This window comes from Mesocricetus auratus, unplaced genomic scaffold, assembly GCF_017639785.1.
Source record: "Mesocricetus auratus isolate SY011 unplaced genomic scaffold, BCM_Maur_2.0 Super-Scaffold_100023, whole genome shotgun sequence".
NCBI lineage: Eukaryota > Metazoa > Chordata > Mammalia > Rodentia > Cricetidae > Mesocricetus > Mesocricetus auratus.
Window position 1 is genome coordinate 20,473,168 of NW_024429204.1, and position 23,981 is coordinate 20,497,148.

Genomic DNA, 23,981 nt, shown 5'->3' on the forward strand with positions numbered 1-23,981 from the left:
TATTAACGACTTTTCAGTTTACTGTGTTAGGTGCTTACCCGCTTGGTCCCTCCCTCCCCTCCTCCTCCTCGTGTGTGTGTGTGTGTGTGTGTGTGTGTGTGTGTGTGTGTGTGTGTGTGTTATTGTTATTGTTATTGTTTGAGACAGCGTCTCTCTGTATAGCCCTGGCTGTCCTGGAGCTCACTATATAGACCAGGATGTTCTTGAATTCACAGAAATCTACTGGCCTCCGCCTTTTCAGTGCTGTATTAAAGGTGTGTGCACCCCGTCTGGTCATGTGCTTTTCCTGTTTCCCGACCATCCTATGCGCACATGCTACTTTCCCCTCATGTTGTGCATGAGGACAGGTGCAGAAAAGCGAATTCAATGAACACATTAGATGCCATTGTGTCTACACTACACCATCTGTGTACCTGATTGCAGAACACTGGTTTTAAAAAAATCTTTTTGGTTAGCATATGAGTAGTAAGCCTCATTATGGCATTTTATATATAAACTGTATACACACACACACACATACACACACACACACAGAGAGAGAGAGAGAGATTCAGTCTAGCTTCTGAATATGAGAGAAAAAGTGATATTTTGTTTCTCCCCATGAAACTGTAGCCTACTGTAAATATTGCTTTATATACACCTAGCTTCACTTCCTGAGTATGTGGGGCTGGCTCTCAGCCATGCCTTACTGGTTTTTTTTCCGTTTGTTTGTTTATTTAGTTTTTTTCTATCAGGTCTGGTATGTAACCTAGGCTAGGTTTGAATTTGCTGTGCTCCTGCTTCCGCCGCCTGAGTGCTTGGACTGTGGACCAATGGCCCGGATTTGTTTTCCGAGACAGGGTCTCGCCAGGTGGCTCCAAACTCACAGTTCTCCTGCTGTCATGCTCCTCTCCTGCCCCTCTCAGGGCTGGGCATCATGGCTTTCTTGCCTTTTTTTTTTCTTGATAGACCCATGCATTTAGCAGACATATGTTGAGTAAATTGGGAGTAGCTTCCTGAAAAGTTTGGACTATAAATGTGAAAAGATGATCCCCCCCCCCCTGGTTTTTAGAGACAGGGTTTCTCTGTGTAGTCCTGGCCTTCCTGGAACTCACTCTGTGTAGATCAGGCTGGCCTCAAACTCATAGAGATCCTCCTGCCTCTGCCTCCCAGGTGCTGGGATTAAGGTGTGCGACACCACTATCCAGCTGACTTTCTTAAAAAAAATATTGTCTCCCAGCTGGATCATATGGCCCCTTTCCAAGCCTTGTTTCCCCAGATGACTTTCAGGTATGATCTGGCAACATTTTAGCTCCTGAGACATAAATTTGGTATAAGCTTTAAAAAAAAATGTTTTCTGATGATCTGGGTGATACCGATGGGTTAAACACTACACAGAGACCAGCACGGTGGGGATCATGGACTGGCTGTCTTTTCTCAGGTCCATAAGACCAAGCAGAGAACACAATCTGGACCTCATGAATAATAACATGTGCTTCTATGAAACAACTCCAAGTCAGATAACCACATAAATGCATCTTAACCACAGAACGCACCAACTCAGTCACCCTTCCTGACAAGGAAGGTGTTGCGTCCATTCTGCAGATGAGACACATTAAGGTCTAACACACTGTCCACTGCAGCTAGAGGGGTGGGCTGGCTCTGTAGTCTGTGTTTTTGGTGCTCTGTTGCCTCTTAGAAGGAAGTAGGGGCTTCCCAGAATAATTGTGAAGTGAAGGCTGGCTAGCACAATGCAATGAAAACAATGGAGGCTGGTTGGGAAGTGCAGGACGGGTGAGCTCCACACGCGTTTGTGTGGGTGGAGAATGACTGCTGTCACACTCACTGGCATCAGCCAAGGATGATTTCTCAGGATGCGGTTGCTGGCTGGGTGCCTCTTGTAGCCACGAGATTCTGCTCCCCGTCTCCTCCTGTCCCCTGTGCCCTGAGAAGCCCCCTTTAGACTTTTCTCCCCCTCCTTCTCCTTCTAGAAGGCTGTCTGAATCGGACGCTGAGAGATACTAGCTACGGGCTGTCTCTATCTGTACATGTAGAAACAAATATACCAGTAAGTGATCTTTAAGGTAAAAAGTATTTCTTTAGTGCATGTTATGTGCACATGTGTATGGGTAATTTTTAGGGGTTGGTTTTCCTCTTCCACTACGTGAATCCCAGGGATCAAACTTAGGTGGCCAGTGCTGAGCTATCTTAGGGCTGCTCTCTTTATATGCATTTATCTAGATCTCTGCTTTGACATGTGTTATTAAAGAAAAACATTTCATTCCTTAAATGCCCCTCCCACTCCTTCTCATTCTTCCTGTATCTGTACTTAGACCAAGTGTTCATCAAATCGGTGTCTCTTATTAGTCATGCCCAGACCTTATTGGTATGTTCTGGCTCTACCTTCTCAGGCTAGAAATATAGGGGAGTCTTCATGTCCACCTATCAGTCACATGGTTCTGGGAATCTGAACCCCAGTGATCTTACTCAGCAAATGCTTTAACAGCAGAACTATTCCACAGCCCCTAATTGCTCTTTTTGTTTGTTTGTTTGGTTTTTTGGAGACATGGTCTCTCTGTAGCTTTGGAACTTGTCCTGCAGACCAGGCAGGCCTTGAACTCAGAGATTCATCAGTTTCTGCCTTCTGAGCGCTGAAATTAAAGGTGTGTGCCACCACCATCCAGCCCTAATTTCTCCTCTAATTACTTTTTATGTCATTTGTTTCTAAGGAGAATTATGGCAGGACCACATGCATTTCAGAGTTAAAGCTATCAAATAAAAGATCCACAGGTAGGGAGTTGAAGCAAGCCCCAGGCAATTGCTCGAGAGTCCCCAGCTCAGTTCTTAAACTCTTGTTGCTCAATGAACAATAATAACCGCTAACATCTCTTGAATTCCTATTACGGTCAGGCTCCAGGAAGTTTACATATATTCTTACTTTAGTAAACTGTGCCTTGATGGGGGATGTCCTTCTGTATGCCGCAACTATGTGTTTCTCTTATTGGTTGATAAATAAAGCTGCATTGGCGAATGGCTGAACAGAGTAAAGCCAGGCGGGAAATCCAAACTGGGAGAGAGAGAGGTAGCAGTCAGGGTCGAAAAGATGCTATGTAGTTGCAGCGAAGTTAAAATTCCAAGGCATCACCAGTGATAAAGCATTTGCTGAGCAAGACGAATAGAAATGGATTAAGAGAGAGCTAGCCAGTAAGAAGCCTGAGCCATTGGCCAAACAATTATAAATAGATATTGTCTTTGAGTGGTTATCTTTGAGCGGCTGTGGGGAACCAGTGGGTGGAGAGAAACTGGTCCAGTGGGACCGAGATAGATGGAGAAAGTTTCCTTCTACAGTGTCTTGAATGTGAACTGTCCCCTGTAGGTTCGTGTGTTTGAACTCTTGGGTCCAAAGCTGGTCATGGTGTTTTGTATGGTTACGAAACCTTTAGCAGGTGGCAGACCTTTGGGATGCCCCTACCCCCCCTAAGCCCCCAACCCCACCACACCTGCTGTTTCCCAGCTGCTCATGCTTATGCCTGCATGCCTCTCCCACTGTGATGGGCTGTGTCCTTTCTTAAAGTGTGAGCCGATATAAACCCCTTTGCTCAGATCTTGGCTCACAACAGTGAGGGAAGTATCTAGTAGGTTTCTCAACCGCGAGAAACGGGTCCTGTGAGTGACTGTTCCTGGAAAGGAGCGTTGGCTATGAAGGCAGATTGACGGGAACTTGACTGCTGTGGGGAGGTTAGAATGTTGCAGCCATTTTTAAAGCTGTCTTTAGCTCCTTTAATAATCACTTGCTGCCCACGTCTGTTTGTAACCTAACATCCTTGTGTTAGATAAATCCTTTAGAGTGCAGGAAGGGACTCTTGTAGTGTCTACCAATCCAGAAACCAAGAATGCCAGCAGACAGTGTCTGAAGCAGGTAGTAGGGATCTCCCCACTTCGCTGTAGCCCACCTACCTGATTTCACCGTATTTGACACACGAGTTGACATATGACTTTGTTTCATCACCACAAAAATGTCATGAAAGTGCTGCCATGTTAGAACATGGAATTTGGAGTGAACTAAATCTGTATTCCTGGGCCACAGTCACCATATTAAACTCTCTCCTCGCAAGAGAGGGGAGTTACGTAAAGGTGTGCCAAAACATTGCAGGTAGGAGCTGGGTCTGTGGTTCTAGCCTCTTCTTTCTGGGACACTTTAGCCCCCATTCTTCTGAGGCTGGGTAGCGGCTCAGCATCACACCCTCAGAGAAGCCTCTGCTCAGCCTGCCTCCAACAGCGCTTTCCTATCCCATTCGGAACACTCATTGCAAGCCACTGCTGTTTTCTTGCTGTATTTTCTTGGCGGTGGTGTCCTTCTGGTTAGAATCTGAGATCCACCAAGGGAGAGACAGTTTCTGTCTTGTCTATCATCCTGTTGTTCTAGCAACAGCGACTGCTGTGTTTGTTGGTGAGTAAATGATAATGGCTTCAGAATTCATTTTACCTCAACCATTCTACAATACGATCAATACATGGAAAAAGCCCACTTAAACATAATAGTGTAGTTCGGACTCTTGTTGGCATTCAACCATGGCTTATTTTTCTATGCATTCCAGGGAAATTTTATCATCATGGTAACAAAGTTCTGGGAGCAGGAATACAAGTCTCAAGAACAAAAGAAAAACATATTCACAAAATAAAAGCCAAAAATATGCCAGGGTGTATTGTTGGAAAAATCATTTATTGCAATTCAGTGTCAAAAATGTTTACAAAAAATATGCCACTGTCTGGTACAAACAACTATAAAAAGTCAGTTCATCATGCAAGAAAGGTGTGCAAATAAGTTATACAGGACTCAGATCATTCAATATTAAACACTCATCTTTGCATGTAATCTGTCTAACCTTATACATTTAGTTAACACATTCCACCCACTCTAATATTTTTTCTTGAAAAAGTACACTTAAAGCTTCTAAGCTTAGACACGGACTATAATATACACTCTCTTTAGCCAGGGTGACTGGCATTTGGTAACATAAAGACGACACCAAAAGCTCCCAAGGACGGAGCAGGGCTTGGAGCCATCTGATAAACAGCCTTGTGCATAGTTAGCAAATGTGTCTCTATTCAGAGTCATGTTCAGTAATGTTGAAGCATATGGAGCATCCAGAAACTTGACGGTTTGGATGTAGCCATCCATTTCCAGCCAAATGGAGAAGGACTAAGTTTAGAGAGCTTTCCCAGGAAGCTTTGCTTGCTGAAGTCAAGGACACTTTGAAAAAGGTGCACCAGACAAAATTATGGCTACCACCATCCCTTGCCGTATGGGATAAATTCTGCTGATTGCAAACAAAGTGGGACAGTGTGAACTCTCACTAGATAGAACTGCACTGGGTCCTGCAGTGGGGCTCACCGGTAAGAGAGGAGCAGGAAGGAAGATGGATGCTTAAATGTGCCTTTCCCTTTCAGGGGAGAACAAAGACGTGCTTGGGTACCAGTAGGAGCTGGGTCAAGACTATACTTATCTGATCCTTAGTGTGTGTGTGTGTGTGTGTGTGTGTGTGTGTGTGTGTGTGTGTGTCTGTGTGTGTGTGTGTATGTGTGTACACTAGAATGCCTGGAAATATGTGTGCACAGGCATATGTATTTGGAGGTCAGGGTAGATATTGGGCATCTTTCTGGATCTCTGTTTTTGAGGCAGGGTCTCTCACTGAGCCTGGGTACCATTAGATTCTTAAAACTAAATGAACTCCCCATGCACTGAAGCCTTTCACATGGGTGCTGGAATCAGGACCCTGTATCTATTCTTAGAAGGGCATTATACAACCACCCAAGGGAAAGATGAATTTGTCAAAACCTACTGTTTTTTTTTTTTGGTTTTACAAGACAGGGTTTCTCTGTATTGTTTTGGAGGCTGTAGGTCCAGCCCGGCCTTGAACTCACAAAGATCCGCCTGCCTCTGCCTCCCGAGTGCTGGGATTAAAGGTGTGCGCCACCACCGCCCAGCTTGAAACCTACTGTTTTTGAAACAAGGCCCCGGCTAGAAAAGCAGTTCTCCTGCCTCTGCAAAGGTTACAGGTGTGCGTACCACATACCTGGCGTGTGGGTTACTTCCTAGTAATGATGCTATAGCCACAGCAGAATGAGAGGGTGTGAAAAGAAAAGGGGACCCCTTAACTTCTCTGGTAAGAGTCAGAGTTAAGAAGGTTTGGAAGACTGTGGCAGAGGCCCATCATGGACCAGTCTCTCCTGCCTCCCGCCGTGAGACTCTTTGGAAGAATCACACTGAGTGGCGTGAATCTACAGATGCCCACAACGTGCTTGGGGGGGAGACGGACTCATAGCTCTAGCTTCAGGAAGCTCCAGGTTTCCGTCTATCTCTCTACTGCTGACTTCCCAGGGCGTGCAGAGGAAGGCTCCCCACCCTCCAGTTCTGGACAGGGTTCCTCATCTTGAAAGGTAGAAATGTCAGAACACACCCTCGCTCACCCTTCTTGGTCTAACATCTAGGATGGGGATTTCCTTCATTTAGAAAACCAAAGGTGGCTTTGCTGCTGTTTTCTGCATCAGCAAAGCAGAGAAGGAAACACTTACAGAAAACATAGAATTTAGAGGAATTGCTACCTTGTTGGTTGAAGCCATAGACGGCCCATGATATACCAGAGAGTAAGATCCCTGCGCGTGCCCAGAGGCTGAGAGTGTTTCTGAGTCTCTGGAAGCACTAACGGGGTTCAAGCCAGCATCCAGTCAGAGGAGATGGTTCACAGACTCGGAGAGTTGGAAACAGATTAAAAAAAAACAACAACAGATGTCAACATAGAAAATGATAGAGTTTAGTTAAAAAAATGCACACATAAAATCACAGTCAAATTCACACATAAAATTTAGAGTGTTTGCATAGCAAGATGTTATTGCCCTGCAGCCAGGCAGAAAAATATAAACCCAGGTGCAAGTTCTAGAATCAACATTGTTTTCAATGCCGAGAGCCATACACTGCTAAACATCTCCTGTGATGATTTACCTCTGTGAACCATGGCAGTTGCTTAGACAAATCAAATCCCCAGCCTTTTCTCTTCTGTGTAGAGCAACGAAAACAATCTGTGTCAATAGCGAGCATCTCACAGGGAAGGGTTTGGGAGGCCACAGGGGTGTGCCACCTGCTAACTGGCTTCAAGGTCACAAGTAGCTCGGCTCTTGCACTGAGAGCTTTTGCAGTGGAAGTACCTTGTCCAAACCACTTGCACCCGACATTAATGGTCACTAGCCAGAAGGCCTGTCCCAGCTGATGGACTGGAGATCCCCTAGTAACTTCTGGTCCTCTGCGTCACTCCTGCCTCCCATTGGACTGATTACAGCAGCTCACTCAACAGTGGTGAGTAACGACATGGTCTAGTTGACAGTGTCCCTGGGTTTGTCTGTTTATTTATTTTTCTACCGGCCATTGCTATAAAAGGAGCATTCCTAAACTTTATATGGAATGGTTCTCCCTCTTCAGAGACTCCCAGCCGATTGCTCTTACGCTTCGAGTCACCATTTCCCTGGGTTTGCTCATAGGGTTTGGACAGAACATTTCCCTTCTCTTGATACCCAAAATGACTTCAGAGTGGGCGCAACTCTAGTTGTGCTTTATGACATGAAAAGGAGGGGCAGGGAGGGCACAGTATAGAGAAAACACACTTTCTTCTTTGTGCTGGAAAAATTCTTCTAGCAATTTCTATAGCCACACCCCTCTCGCCTTTGTAGCAGCAGTTCTGGGCCTGGGGTTCTTAGTTTGTGTTTTAGATCTGGGAGTCCTGGATGGGTTTGCCCAGAGGAATTCTATAGACTATAAATGTCCTAGGAACAAACGTTTTTAAGTCCTGTTACTCGCGTGTGAGGCTCTGGCCATGACCTAATATGGGTATCTTGCCTGCTCTACTCCCCCCATTGCTCCTCCCCGCCAACATCAAAGACACACCATTTCTACTCCTCCCCCACTCCCTCTCCACCTGCCACATCCTTCCTGTTTCCTACTAGCCAATGAAAACGACCCACACAGGTTCTTTTTTCCTCTTTCATCCTAAATCAATTCTTCAGTTGTATCACATGCAATATCCAACGACACCAAGGTTCGGAGGATCTGCAGGCACCCAGTCACCATTCTGAGAAGCCGTGACCTCGCTGCTTGGGGCGAGGGTCGTTTTGCACAGAGGCAGGTTGTGCCTTTGTGCACTGCTGGCACTGTCCGTGAGATCGGCGTGTCACCAGCCTTCTGCTGGCCGTCCAAGCAGGCCATGTGGCTGGAGCTGTAAACCCTCAGGTCCCAGCAACTTCCCATCTCCAAACAACGCAGCCGAGCAGGGGAAACACACTCATGAGAGCACGAGAAAGGCCGTGAGCCCCTAACCCTAACAGTGTCACTCAGAACCATTTCCATAGCAATGGCAGGTCCAGCTCCATCCTACAGCCAGACAGAAGGTGAGATACTGGAGAGTCTGACAGTTATGGAAAAATGTCCTCAAACCCTTCCTCCCTCCCTTCTGTTCTTTCATAGTCTAGCCCTGTGTTCTTATGTACAGTGTTCTGCAGGCCAGAAGAGGGCGCCAGATCTCACTACAGATGGTTGTGAACCACCATGTGGTTGCTGGGAATTGAACTCAGGACCTCTGGAAGAGCAGCCAGTGCTCTTAACCACTGAGCCATCTCTCCAGCCCCTTCCCTATGTTCTCAATGTAAAACTAATTCTTGGGCAAAGAGTAGAAAGAAACAAAGTCAAATAGAAAACCCTTTGCTGTTACTAGTTTGTAGTCTCTAAAGTTTAAATTTATACACCAGATCTTGTTCCTTTACATCTCCCCTTCCCCATTACGAGCCTTTAAATTCAACGTAACTTCCCCCTCAGGGAGGAAGGAAATAGGGAGAACTTCCGGTGTAAGCACAGACACCGCAAAGCAGGGAGTCTGGCAGACTCCGTCAGCCTGCACCGTACTGACCCAGGCACGCTCTATTACTGAAGGAAGAGGTGTTGACTGTCCCTTGTTCCTGTGCATGCTCGGCCACTCCTCCCCTCCTCTGAGGACCACTTGAGCATCCATGTCTCAGGTGGCACAATACCTTACTTAACATCTATTGTAGAACGACTTCCTGTTTCTGCTTACTTGCCAAGGACATGCGTAGTGGCAGTTTTATTTGGAGATTTAAAAAAAAAAGGCAAATACAACTGCAAATATATACACATGGTAGAAAAGCAACAATCTATAAAAAGTAAAAAATAACATTGCCCCCACCCCAGGAATCAACTCCTCAAGTCCTGAGATTTGCTCTCTTCCACAGTGTTCATAGCTCTGCTTTGCAAGACCCCCTGGGATCCCTTGTCTCTAAACTCTCTGCTTTAACTCAGTCCTGAAAGAAGGTGGACTCATCTCTGTAGCTGGCTGGAGCTCCAGGCTTCCTTTTAAATCATGCGTGTGGTGAGTCCCAACTCAGGGTGACTCAGGTTTGATGTTGGACTTAGCAACAGAAAGGGCCTCAGCTCATTACCCTGCCAGGGGAAGCAGCAGCTACCAGAAGGTTTAATTGGCTGGTGTGAAAATGTGTCTCTCCAGCAGTACTCGGGCTCCACTAAGTTCACAGACATTGACTAATCCATGAGGACACCCACGGAAGCCCAGACATGCCCAGAAGTTAAGCGAGAAGAGCGTAGACTTAAGCCAGAATTGCCGAGCCTCCGCATCTACAGGTGCCTAATTCTAGCTCTTCATGACTTCTACGGAGCTGTTCTTACGCTGGCCATCTGGTTCCCTACGCGAGCTACAACATGGAAGAAAGAAGGGGGTAGAAATCAGGGGGGCAGAGGGAAAAGGACGTCAGACCGAGAGGAGGGTTTTTCTTTTTCTAATAGCGTTCCCATCTTGGATCTCTTTACAGATGAAAGCACTTACACGAGACACAGACATTGCCTGCTAGGTAATGTATGCTGCCAGAGAGCACTCTATGCGTTTAGAGGTAGACCATTGTGTGGCATCTTCGTAGGATAAGACCTTACGCCCGTGCAGGTTTCAGATGGGCGGACGTCTTTGCCTGTTCAAAACAAACCCCAAAGCCCAACCCAAAGCCCAAGGACTTGTCAACTGTAGTATCCATTCTCCTTCCTTATTTTGTTTTAACATTATCACATTGTAAACAGAGTGTTCTGTCTTATATTTGAGCTTTCCTTTTTTGTCCCGGGGAACTAGGAAGTTTCCATGAACATCAAGAGGACTCCGTTTTCATGGCAGACATAGAGTTCTTGCCCTTACAGTCTTGCTGGCAAATGGTTAGGAAAAAAAAAGTCTATTTACAGTATCTGTTTTTCCGTACCAGTCCTAATGTGACGTCCACATTTGTAAATTCCCATTGGCAACTGCGTCTCTTCCTTCCACCGTCTTCTTGGTGACTTAGCTCAGAAGTTTCAAGCCAATGCTTGAAATGTACTATTTACAAAGGAAGACTCCGAACGTCTGGCCGTCTGATCAGCAGGGGCCTCGTGAAGTGCCGTCGTGTGCTGGGATTCAGAACTTGAACAAGTTGATGAAGTCCTGGGGCGAAAGCGACGTGGAGCAGCTCTCGGGGTTGTTGGCCGTGCACGGATGGTCGGTGCCCTGGAAAGAGCATTGTGGTTAGATCTGAGCTCTCCCTGGCAGCTCCCTGGCTCTGTACGGCATGGCCCAATCTCTCAGCAACTCTGTCAAGAGTGCCGCGGCAGGGGCTGGACAGGACAGGTGGTTCCGTGGCTAAGAGCAGGTACCGCTCCTGCAGAGGACCCTAGTTCTGGTCTTGTGTCTGGGCCAAGCAGCTCACAACCACTTGTAACTTCAGCTCCAAGGTATCTGACACCTCTTCCTGCCTCTGCAGGCACTGCGCTCATATATACACAACCACACACGAACATGTGTGCATTTTGTTTGTTTGTTTGTTCGAGACAGGGTTTCTCTGTATTGCTTTGGAGTCTGTCCTAGAACTCGCTCTGTGGACCAGGCTGGTCTCGAATGAACAGAGATCCACCTGCCTCTGCTTCCCGAGTGCTGGGATTAAAGGCATGCGCCACCAACACCCAGCAATATACGCATGTTTATGATAAAAGATACCAACAAATCTTAGAAACAAAAGAATGTCACCGAATTCAGGGAGAGAGGAAAGGAGTCGTGAGACTGTAAGGACCTGTATTTGGAGTCCTGGTACCCATGTAAAAGCTGGGCATGGAGGGCGCTGGGGGTGAGGCAGAACAGATGGGGCCCTGGAGGAGTTCGCTGGCTGGCTAGTCTAGCCAATGTGGTGAGCTCCATGTTCAGCCTTTTTGTTTTTTTTTTAAGATTTATTTATTTTATGTATATGAGTGCTTTATCTACACGTAATGCTAGAAGAGGGCATCAGATCACGCTGTAGATGGCTGTGAGCCACCATGTGGTTGCTGGGAATTGAACTCAGGACCTTTGGAAGAGCAGCCAGTGCTCTTAACCACTGAGCCATCTCCCCTGCCCTGCCCTTTGTTTTAAAGGTCCGGTGAGCTATTGAGGAAAAAGGAGACTATGATCTCTGGCCTCCACATGCACACGCTCACATGTCGTATGTGTACCTACACATACACGTGCACACACAAACACACCCCACACATACTGTCCGTCCATCCCCCCCAAAGCAATTCCACAGTACCAAGAAGCTAAAGAGTTAGGGCTTGCCTATGTGTTTATCTGTGCACACAAAGACAGAGTAGGCGGTGACTGGGTTTCAGACACAAAAACGAGCATCAGGGGCAGGAGAAATGAAAGCCTTTGCATTTCTCTTCCCTGCACAGGACCTGGCTGAGTCTCACTCTCCTAAGTGCAGGGCTGAGGCAGGGAAGAACAGGGGAGGTCTGGCCTCTTGTTGCTGGCACTGTTGACACTCAGGGTTCAGGGAAATCAGGCTGGAGGCAGGGACTGAAGCCGAGGCTGTTTACAGGGTGTTCCTGGCAGCCTGCTCAGTCTATTTTGTTACTGCCGCCCAGGAGTGGCACTGCTGACTGTCTGCTGGGTCCTTCTACATCAACTATCCATCGAGAAAGCGCCATGCAGACTTGCCCGCAGCCCAGCTTGCTGGGGACATTTTCTAAACGGAGGCCTCCTTTTCCAAAATGATGCTAGCTTGGGTCACGCAGACATAACCCTAGCCAGCCCAGACTCGTACCTTCCAGGAGAGAATGTGGCAGTGTCTGCAAAGCTGTAGGGTGTCCCCATACTGCTCTCTCCTTGGGTAACATCGTATCAGCTTAAAATACATCTTCTTCCAATCCAGCTGCCCTTTGTCAGACAAGATTAATCGCTTGCGGATCTGAAAATCAAGTGGAGAAAAGTAATTTCAGGAGAGGAACGTTTGGGGTTTTGAGGTTCTGCTCCTACTCTTTCCCCCACATTTTTACATGGACCCTAGAATATCCAGGGACAAAACTGTCAACTTGGAAAGTGATACTTTTTTTTTTTTTTTTTTTTTTTTGGTTTTTCAAGACAGGGTTTCTCTGTGGCTTTGGAGGCTGTCCTGGAACTCACTTGGTAGTCCAGGCTGGTCTCGAACTCAGAGAGATCCGCCTGCCTCTGCCTCCCGAGTGCTGGGATTAAAGGCGTGCACCACCAACGCCCGGCTCGGAAAGTGATACTTTCTTAGCTCTCCTGGCTCAATCGGCACTGTTTAGCCAGCTTCCGAAAGAAACGGAGCTATGTTCTCCTAGTGACTGACTCCCTTCACAGCGACTCCCACAGGCCACTTCGATCTGTTCTTTGCTGGACACCAGAGCCACTATTTCTGGGAAGACGCAGTTATTAGCACCGTGGCTCTATTTTATTTCCCGTTCACGTATCAGTGGCTTCCTGAAAAGAACCTGTTGAGTTAATGCACATATGAAGAAATCAGAAAGCCGGCCCTGACGCGGTGTGTTGAGGGACAGGGCTACTGGGTGTCCACAGCCCTGACACGGTGTGTTAAGGGACAGGGCTATAGGGTGTCCACGGCCCTGACGCGGTGTGTTGAGGGACAGGGCTATAGGGTGTCCACCGCCCTGACGCGGTGTGTTGAGGGACAGGGCTATAGGGTGTCCACGGCCTGATTCAAATGTACGGCTGGTCCCACCCGGAGGGCCATTTCACTAATGTGAGTACAGCAGTTGGCCATTTGTGGCCTTGGCCTCATCACCTGCTTGAAGTGGGTATGACAATATCTACCCTTCCTGGGTTGGGAGGATTAAAGGAAATAATGTTCATGAAAGTGCTTGAATATAAAGTACCATAAAATCAACCCCTCTCTGTCTCTGTCTCTCTCGGAAAGAGGCAATACCAATTTGTGAAATTTTTGGGTGAGCTGTAAAATGTAATTTGGATTAAGGATTTATTTTTTCCCTTGTCAAGACAATGACGACAGTAACAAGGAACCAAAAGCCAAAAACTGCACCACTGACTTAGGAACGCTTTAGACCAGTGGTTCTTAACCTGTGGGTCACGACCCTGTCGGGGTCCAAAGACCCTTTTACAGGTGTAGACTAAGACCATCGGAAAACCCAGATATTTACATCACGGTTCATGACAGTTGGGAAGTGGTAGCGAAAATGATTTTATGGTTGGGGGGATGTCACCACAATACACAATACAAGGATCTGTACTGAAGGGTCACAGTGTCAGGAAGGCTGAAAATTGCGTCCTTAGACTGTTGCTTTCTAGTAGACCAGGCATTCCTGGAGGCAGGCAGCCCGGCTTCACGCTGGAGACGAGTGGGTCTCTTTTAGGGGAGGGGCAGATCGGGGAGCACGGGAGGGAGAGGGGGCAGGCCACTGGGCTTTCACTGACCTGCCGCTCGGAGAAGTGGTACTGGCAGAGTCGCTTCCACAGCAGCCGGTCCTCACTGAGCACGTGCAGGTCTGGGGCTGCCTGGCCCAGGCTGACCAGGTCCCGCCCATCGCTCAGTCTCTGCATGATGTTCAGTTGCAAGCACACAGGCAGGTCAGTGAACGTGAGGCCCTTGAAGGCAGGCTGCACAGAGGAGGTGACAAGACGGTGTCACAGAAGTGCCATTTCCCAGGTCGCCTGCTCCCAGAATGCCAGTGTCCCCCAGGTGACTTCTAGATTCCCAAAGTAGAGCAAGACCCATGGCAGAGCCTCCAGAGGACAGCCTGGCGTGTCCCGGCTGACTCACCTGGCAGGCCCTCCTTGTGTTTGCAAGTTTCTGCTTTAAAAGACTCTCTAAAAAGCATATGCTGGATCCTTCCTTCCTTCCTTCCTTCCTTCCTTCCTTCCTTCCTTCCTTCCTTCCTTCCTTTCTTCCTTCCTTCCTTCCTATCATCTCATTAAAGCAGGACTGAGGCTCCTCTCCACCCCCACACCCCTGTGTCTAGGCTGAGCAAGGCATCTCTCCATATAGAATGGGCTCCACTAAGTCAGTTTGTGCATTAGAGTTAGGTCTTGGACCCACTGCCAGTGGCTTCATATATTGTCCCAGTCACACCATTGTCACCTATATTAAGGGAGTCTAGTTCAGTCTTATGAAAGTTCCCTATTTGTCAGACCCGAGTCAGTGATGTCTCACTAGCTCCGGTCAGCTGATTCTGTGGATTTCCCCATCATGGTCCTGACTCCTTTGTTCGTATTTTTGCTCCTCCCTCTCTTTTACTGTACTCCAGGAGCTTGGCCCAATGGTTAGTTGTGGATTTTTGTATCTGCTTCCATCTGTTTCTGGAACAGTGTTCTAGCTTCTTTGGGGTTGTGGATGTGTAGGCTGGGTATCTTTTGCTTTATGCCTGGTATCCACTTAAGAAGGTATAATACTGTGTCTGTCTTTTCATGTCCTTTTAAGAAAGATTTATTTTTATTGCATGTGTATGAGTGTTTGCCTGGATGTATGTAAACGCACGTGTCCATGCCTGGTGCCTGTAGAGGTCAGAAGGTATTGACTCCCCTGGAACTGGAGTTACAGATGGTTATGAGCTGCCATGTGGACGCTGGGAACTAAACCCAGATCCAATGCAAGAGCAGCAAGTGCCCTTAACCACTGAGCCCTCTCTCCAACTTGTCATGGTTTGTTTTTGACACCCCTGTAAGTCCAATCAGTGCTGCCCGTGTGTGCATGGTGTGGGGCTATCCACCAGAGCATGGGGGCATATTGGACTTTTGTGTTTTGTTAACTTCCCTACTCAACTTCCAGACTCGCTGTCTCCCAAAAGTGCCACTGTCCTGATGAGTGGCCCAGGCAGACACCTCGGTGACCTCAGATGGTTCCATTTCAGTGTCCTCCCTGGCACCCAACAACATTATGTCTACCTGTGCACAATGCCCTCGCCCACCTGGTCTTCTCTCGTCTCTCTTCAAACCATTTCCATTGGCCATGGCAGTACACGCCTTTGATCCCAGCACTTGGGAGGTATGGAGAGGAGGACACCTGTGTGTTCATGGCTAACCTGGTCTACATAGAAAGTTCTAGGACAGCCAGGGTTATACAGAGAGACCCTGTCTCAAAAAACCAAATACCTAACAAAGAAACAAAAGCCAAAACAAAACTGGACCATTTCCTCGGACTGCCTTTTTGGCTTATGTATTTCCCCTAGATCTCCTTCACCGCTTTCTTGGATCTCCTAGGAGCTCCTTCAATGACGGTCTGCACCTCCCTTTCCGCACACCCCCTTCCCCTTAGGAAACACTGAGTGGGACATTGCTTTCAGAGCCTGAGGTCCTTTTGCAACAGGGACTTGGCTTTGCTTCACTGTTGTGTCCTGGTGTTCAGAGTGTTTGGCATGTCATGAGCTCTCAATAAATATTAGTGCGACGGTTTAAATCCAAATAGTTGCACAGGAAAAATAAAAGAATAACACAAAGACACTGTGCTTATGTGTGTGGTATGTGTGTTTACAGGACTATATGTATGTTTTGTATGCATCTGTGTGGGTCTGTGTATGTATGCTTGTGTCTGTTTGTGTGTGTATGTTTGCATACATGCCGGGCAATGGCTGGCCCAAAACCCTTTGAGCTATAAGCGCCGCTGCAAAGGAGGTGGCTCTATTCACACCAGGGGACATTTAATTTTCAAAACTCTTACTCTACAAACAGGAGGTTTTGTCTGCATGTATGCATATACACCGTATGTGTGCTCGATGCCTCTGGAGATCAGAAGGTATCGGACCCTCTGGAACCAGAGTTACAGATGGTTGTGGGCCACCATGTGGGTGATAGGAACCAAGCCCTGGTCTTTTGCAGAGCAACAGTGCTCTTAACTGCCGAGTGACCCCTCTAGCCCCTCCAGGGAATGCTTTAAAGACTGCTCATTTACATGTAGTATAGACCTGCAATCAACCTTGAGCTTCTGAAGGGACTTCCACTATATCCCCAAGCTTATATTCAAGCCCTTTCTTACTTTAAAATTTGATGATCTCAAGATACCTCACCTATACCTACAAATCCTTGAAGGCAGCAGGCCCTAGCTTGGAGGCCTTGGAGACTAGCCCGGCACAAACGCCCTTGTGGCACCTTCTGTGGATAGCTGCGGAAATGCAGGGGGAAATAATCCTCTTGGAATAGGGATTATTTTCCTCATCTACATGTAGAGAGCACAGTAAAGCCCAAACACACGGGGCTACTTGGTACCAGCCTCACTGGGATTCCGGGTGTCATTTAGTATTGGAAAGCACCCCGGGAAGACAGGCATTAGCAGGGAAGATGGGTTCTAGAAGGAGGACTTAATGGGACTGTTGAGAAGGTTGGTGTGGCATGGGAGGAACATGATTTAAGGGCAAAGGGCACGTTCAGATGGCATCCTGGGAAGTCTGGGTCGCAGCTTCCCCAGCTCCCAAAGACTGTGTTTAGAACACCCAAGATCCCTGTAGCTCTAATGATCTTGGACCTGTGGTGACTCAGGCCTCCTGTTTCATCAGAAGTGTCCGTGATTTGACAGTTTTTACTGCTTTCTTCTTCCCCAGGCTGTTGGGCCGAACTCAGTTTGTTTGCAACATCGAGGACTTTGTGTGACCGCAGCAAGCCCTAGACCCTATTTATCATTTATCATCTGCTGTTGATCATATGAGCTAATAAAACTGCCATGGGATTTTCTCTTTGTTTCCAGCACTTCAAAGCCTCTACATTTTGGTGAAAAGTCCCAGGCCAATTATTACATTAACTCCTATTAAAGGCAAGTTTGCTTGGCAGAGTTTGCTCTGTCAAATTTTCAAACCTGAACTTTTCCAAAGCCCTTGCCCAGACCTCGTGCCAAGCCCTTACTCCTGATAAATGGTTAACTGCTTGCAAGCCTTCCTCCTCTCGAACATAAACATATAAAAGGAAAAATATGTCACTCTCGCTGCCTGAGCCAAGCATTTGTGTCTACCCCAGACCCCTTTTTCCAAAACACTGCTTTGCCCACAGCACTATAATTATATTTTATTTTTCCCCTACAAACCAGTTCTCTTAATTTTGTCCTTCATCCTTTATTATTATATAAATTGCGTTTGCCAATAAAAATTGGCTCGAAAGAATTAGATATGACGATTTCTAAGGCAAACAAGGTTACTCTCTGTGGCAGGACATGGGCAAACAGGGAAGCATTAACTAAGAAAGTCAGTTTTTAATATTTTCTTTCTGACAAATTATACAAATACTGCCCAGACCGAGGTAATTAGAGTGTTTTTGTTCTCTCACTGCCTACCCAAGGATCTTCTAGCCCAGGCTGGCTTCAGACTTTTTCTGTAGTTGAGGATGACCTTGAACTCACCATTCGCCTGCCTCCACTTCCCAAGTGTGCTGAGATTACAGGCCCGAGCCACCAAGCCCCATAGGAGTTGGGGATTTATGTGGGACGCCCTACTACACAACTCTCAGAACAAAACAGCTCAGAGCCCCTCTTGTCGGTGCAGGAGAAGACAGAGTGGAGAAAGGACGAGAAGTTTGAAGTATAGCCTCTGTGAGCAGCCTGTTTTGGAGTCTGGAGTCTGATGTCAGGCCTCCTGGCACGTAAGACCCAGCAGTTACACTCTGCCCTCCACACTCATGGTTTCTACACCCTTGAGCTCTCTGAACCACAGACGGAAAATACCGAGGAAAAAATGCATCTGCACCGACTTTGCTGAGACTCCTTTTCTTGTCCTCATGCCCTATGCACATAGCACCCTACAGGGCATTAAACTGGGCTCGAGACAATTTGCAGTGCAGCGGAGGATGTACGTAGGCTAAGCACAGTCACTATGCCACTGTGTACAAGACACTTGAGCATCCATGGCAACCAGGGTATCCTGGGGACGTCTGAGGATCTATTCTCTGTGGGTACCGAGGATGACTTTTCTCATTTACAAAGCGAGGAAAGAAGAGACCAGGTTAGATAGATGATGCATAGAAGTAAATTTCAGTCACTTGCCCCATTGCAATTGATTACTAGATAAGTTAATTATCACATGGGAAGGACGTACAGTGTGTGCGCAGGCAAGTCCTCGGCCGTAAGATCTAACGCAGCTATAGAAATGGCTACCACATACCAGGCCCTGTTCCAGCTGTAGACTAGCTTAAGCAATCTCATGCCTGTGTTAAATCTCACACAGGGGTAAGAGATGGCTAGTCTGCTTCTATTTTCCAAGCGAGGAAAGCAAAGGAGAGTAACGGTCGGAATCTCGCAGCCGATAGCTTATCACTGTCATCCATCATCTAGGACAATATTTTCCCATCAGGCTCCCCGGAAGGAACCCTGCACATGCACTTCAGGAGGCAGCTGGTGGGGAGCTGTCTCTTCAAAGAAGCATTCATCTCTTCAACTAAAATCTACTGACTGCGGGTGCCAGCAGACGACGGAGTCTTTTCCTTTGGTGACAGATGTGTATGCGTGTGAGACCCTTCTAGCTAGTCAGAGGGTTCTGAAGAGGACCGTGCGACAGGGGCTTTAAGAGATGGGATGGACCAGGAAGACGTGAGCCACAGGCCCTGAGGTAGTGTGTGGAGAAGTATGGGGCTCACTGGCGCACCTCAGGCAGATGTTAGAGGGAGACAGATGAGTGTCAGGGCTGGATCCCTTCTGCAGAGGATTCCATTGGGTTAAAAAAGGGTTTTGATTTTTTTAAAAAAAATAAGCTGGATCAGTGGATAAACAGTTGGAAGAGAAGTAGATGGGAAAAAGTTTGGAAGCCACTGATGTTCAGCACGCTTTGCCATTTTAGGAATAAATACTCGCAGCTTCTGACTTAACCTAATTTCTCTGTAGTGCTGAGAAGGTCACTGGCATGCTCTGGTGTCCACTTCAATGGATGACACCCTGTGAAGTAGACACAATGGCTGCCTTTAAGGACGTAAGGTCATGAAAGCAGGAGGAAAGGGAGACCGGGGTAGGAGACACGCTCGCCTGAGGTGGCCCAGAGGGCACCCAGCTCAGGGCAAGCAAGACCATGGAAACAAAGCCTCCAGAGTTGCTAGAGGGACGATGAGGAACAAACAGGCCTTGTTCCTTTCTATCGCTGGCTGGCAACTTCCTCTGGGGAATAAGACCAGGATGTATTCAGTCCAGGCCATAGAGACTGCTAGAGTCAGTTAGCAGTTCTACCTGAGTTTTCTGAGGGAAGAAGGGGATTCTGGTCTTAAATATACACTGCTAAGCTATGTCTCTACTCCAGAGATGACACAGGGACAAACGATTACAATTACACTGTTCATAATGAACGCTTGATTATCTTAAAGCAATCCAACAATGGGGATAATTTCTGAAAGATGACCTACATTTGGGCTCTGCTCCACCCTTTGCACGCATGCGTTTTCAGGCACACGCATGTGTGTGCATGTACACGAGTTTGTGGGTGTGTACAAGCAGGGGTGTTGTGGTCTAAGTGACTCTGAGGAAGCCATGTAATTGGAGGTTTCCAATTACTCTACCTGCAGCAGAATTTAAGAAACCAAGGTGCAGAAAGACCATTAATTGTAAAGTAAGAATGTGCTTTCTGGGGCTGGAGAGATGGCTCAGAGGTTAAGAGCACTGACTGCTCTTCCAGAAGACCTGGGTTCAATTCCCAGCAACCACATGGTGGCTGACAGTCATCTATAATGAGATCTGGTGCCCTCTTCTGGTGTCCAAGCACATATGCAAGCAGAACACGGTAACTACAATAAACAAATAAGTAAGTGTGGTATAATAATAATAATAATAATAATAATAAAGAACGTGCTTTCTGGAAACGTCACACAGCAAGGGATTACTTAGAAGAGTCACGGGGTTTCCTTTCTGCATGTCACCTTCACCTGATACATGGTGCAGCTCTAAACCGTGTGAATCCCGGAAGCCACTTAACCAGCCCAAGGTGTGATTAGATAAGCAGCCAAGTGCTGTGTGAGCTTCCCGAGTGTGCCTGTCCATTAGTGAGCCCTGGGAGATTACGCCAGGGACAGTCACACATTGTGTGTGCCTTAGTCTCCCCCTCTCCACGAGGAGGATGGGAGCCAACAATGAGTTTTTATTCTGAAAGCCAAAAGGAGTGTCTGATATATGAAGCCTACACGGGTAATCCACAGGCTCTGAGTGAGTCTAGCTCAGCATTTTCTTACACGTATGTTCAGGCTTGGCTCAAAGGTGTCCTTTGTCATCACTGCCATTAAACGGGACTGAGATTCTAAAAGACTGGTGGTGCCAGTTCTCCAAGCTACAGCCTTCTGGGTTCTATTGTCCCCAGTCCACAAACAGCTCATTCTTTTTGAGGGAATGGGTGGAGAGCTCCCCCAAGCCTCACTGAAGACTTGAGCGGACAGCCAGCATCCCTCCCTGAATGGCGATGCTCCCGTTTCCTTGCCCGATGTTTCAGGTGGCTCTTATCTTTTACATTCCTTCCGCCTGTTTCGACAGGCTCCCCCCCCCCCCCCCGTTTATCAGGATGCCCCCCACACCACAAGGATGAGGCATCCAATCAGAAGCGACCGTCTGCTGCATGCCCAGAGTGGACTTTACGCCCTAGGGTTCCGCTCAGCGTCTGAGTGGAGGAAACCATGGTGGGGCGAGAGGGGTGAGTGGGACTTGCACTCACCCTGGTGATCTGGATGCTGCTCAGCTGCTGCTGCCAGTGTAGAATGGTCTCCATCCGGTACACCCACATGTTAATGTTGCCCACCAGGACAGACTTGCCAACTCTCTGGACCAGCGTGCATAAGGATGTGTAGAGAGTCTGCAGAAGTTCCCTTATGAGTCTTATGTTTTGCTGGTCTTCAAGGACTTGAGTGGGAATAAGAAAAATGAAGTCAAAGTTACGTGATGGAAACCATGCATGTTACAAGCGGTCTTTTCTTCATCATCGATCGCGCCCATTACTGGGCTCTGTCTCTTGGGATACGGTCTTCTACCTCACCAGTGTCTACTCTATACTGGGCTAACGGGTAGAGTTTCCATTATGTAGGTCCCTCTTTGTTCTCGTCTCCTGGGTTTCTAAAAGCGCTCCTTTCTGTTTCCACCAGCGCCAAGGGGCCACCTATCAGAAAGCGGCTTTTCTGTCCGGCAGCTGACATATTTTAGACGGTCAGCACAAGGCTGCAATTTTGGGGTTCATAAGGTTGAGTTCCAACCCTGTCTGGCTAACTTGTAGACGTACACAGGCAGATCATTTCTCTTATGCATCAGGTCCTCCCCGCCACCCCAAGTGTGAAACGAGTCAGCTGAGCCAGAGGCCTAAGGTCATCGCTAGTTCAGTCCATGCCTCAGATCAGCCCCATTCTCTAGGAATACTGAAACGCCACGGCGAAGGGTGGGGTGCAGATCCTCACTGAGAAGCAGCCAGTCAAGCGTAAAGCAAGGCAGGCAGATGATCCTAAGGAGAGGACGAGGGGGCAGCGGTCCTGTTCTTTGCCAAGGGCTCGGGTGGTACCTTTTTCTGAGCTGGAAGCTGGTGGCCCTGGGATTCAGCTGACTCAACTCATTCCCATTCACTCACATTACTTTAAATCTGGTGACACGTCCCTAGACGACAGAGTCCACCTGCCTACCCCCGTACCTATAGAAAGGGCTGGGAGAGGGCGGCGGAGCTCACCTTTCAGAACTACTTTTTCCAGAATGTTCATGAAGTTCTTCTGGGCGATGCCACTCAGCGATGTGAGCTGTGACTTTGCTATCAGTTCCAGCAGCTGCGGATAAAAATAGAAGTTGCCGGGCTTAGAATACAGAGGTATTTTTCCCCTCTAATCTTCACTTCTGAGTCACATGATGTGCCGATACGGGGCTGACGGGGGAGAGAGACAAATGGCAGGCAAGGCCACCAGGCAATAAGAAGCAGGCGCTCCCAGTGGAAGACAAATGATGGTAATTCAAAACGTGGAGTCAGGCTGAATAGTTAATTGCCTTTTCTCATTTATCTGTAAAGGCTTTGGGCTTCAGCCAGGGCTAATCCACTCTACTTGGTCCACTTGGGAAAGGGGAGCTGACAGTATTCCGGAGGGAACAGACCTCTCATGACCCATGAGCACTGGAGCTCCGCACAGTCACCCCCAGGGCAAACTGGTCTTGCCCCAACTTGAACCCTGGTCTACTGGCCCCCACTGCTCTCAGGGCACAGCGAAGCTTGTGTTTGGTGACCATGTGCTTGTCCCAAGGAAGGGAAGATTCTTTGCTAGACATGGTCGGCTTTTTCATGTTTGGTAAACTCACCCGATTAGACTCCTTTGCTGCATTTACCTTTTTTTAAAAATAGAAAGATGCAGAGGAGAAACCGAGGTGTACACAGCGTGTCTACCTATTTCTTCCCAGAGGTTTAGGGGAGAAACCTTGTATCAGTTAACTTCGATGGGGTCTTTTTCAAAATGTTATTTTACATGTATGTTTGTGTGAGTGTAGCATGTGTGTGCCTGGTGCCATTGGAGGCCAGGAGAAGACACTGGAAGCAGAGTTACAGTGAGTTCTACGACAGTCAGGGCTACACGGAAAAACCCTGTCTTGAAAAACACAAACAAACAAACAAACACCCCGAAGATTCTATTGTTGAAGAATAAAATGACCAGGGGTCTTGGAGATCATCTAGTTCAACCCATTTCTCAGATGAATAAAGTGAGGGTCAAGAGTGTCGCCAGGGCCGGGGAGATGGCTGAACAGGTAAAGACACTTGCTGGCAAGTCTGCTGACCTGGACTTGATCTCCCAGGACCATGACAGACCACCACACATGTGCCCATACACGGGCATGCACACGTGTGCACACACACACAATAAATCAATGGAATGAAAGATTTAACAGACTTTATGAACTGTCTCACAACCTGTGAGAGGACTCGGCTGTGTTTTTACCACATAGGAAAACCAGAGGACACACTGTAGGCTTCAATGAATCACCACACAGAAGGTTGCCATAAAGTTAAAACACCCAATTTCATCAGAAACAAGTCCCCAAGAAAAACTTCACAGACTCGGCTTAGTAAACTGAACTCAGAAAACCAAGACCCCAAATCAGGGAGTGATACAAGAGAGGTAACAGTAGCGAATGTGAGGATATCATAATTAAATGTATTATTATCTATAATTAACATATGCTAATTCTAAAAAGAAAGAGAAAAGAGAAAACTAAGACCCCTCACTTCTTGGACTCCCAACTCCTAGAAAACTTTCTCAGTGGAACCCTGACTCTCTCCCACCACAAAATTAAACAGGCTGCCTTTGAGCTGGAACAAAATTTCCAGTCTGTTTTGTTTTGTTTTGAGACAGGGCCTCGCATAGTCCAGGCTGCCTTCAAACTTAGAGCTTCTGATCCTCCATTCTCTACCTCTGTAGAGCTTAGATGACTGGTGCGGCTTGCCATGCCCGTTTCATGAGATGCCTGGAACTAAACACTGGCCTTTGGGTATGCCAAGCACACGTGCTACCCACCAAGCTACAGTCTCAGCCCTGGGAGGCTTTCTGACAGCACCTCGGAGGGCCAGGCCCCTGGCTGATTTCATGTGAAGTCCCTCATCACTGGGCCGTGATACTGTACTGGATCAAGGCAGAGGGAGGAAACAAAGTAAAACCCAAAAGTGTGGTCTGCCCAAACAAAACAATAAGAGAGCACAAGACATGAAAATCAGA

The 23,981-nt window shown here is 47.5% G+C and overlaps 1 protein-coding gene across 1 annotated transcript in view; it reads right to left on the bottom strand.

The window, feature by feature from the left end:
* Window positions 1–4,683: 4,683 nt before the first annotated feature.
* Fbxo32 (F-box protein 32) overlaps window positions 4,684–23,981 on the bottom strand; it is a 40,019-nt gene continuing 20,721 nt past the window's right edge. Inside the window, exons 5-9 of the mRNA XM_005082739.4 lie at window positions 21,962–22,055; window positions 20,969–21,153; window positions 13,791–13,973; window positions 12,145–12,288; window positions 4,684–10,580 (exon numbers count right to left, since the gene is read on the bottom strand). Coding sequence (XP_005082796.1) covers window positions 10,491–10,580; window positions 12,145–12,288; window positions 13,791–13,973; window positions 20,969–21,153; window positions 21,962–22,055 — 696 coding nt within the window. The 3' untranslated portion in view covers window positions 4,684–10,490. The remainder of the gene's footprint in view (window positions 10,581–12,144; window positions 12,289–13,790; window positions 13,974–20,968; window positions 21,154–21,961; window positions 22,056–23,981) is intronic.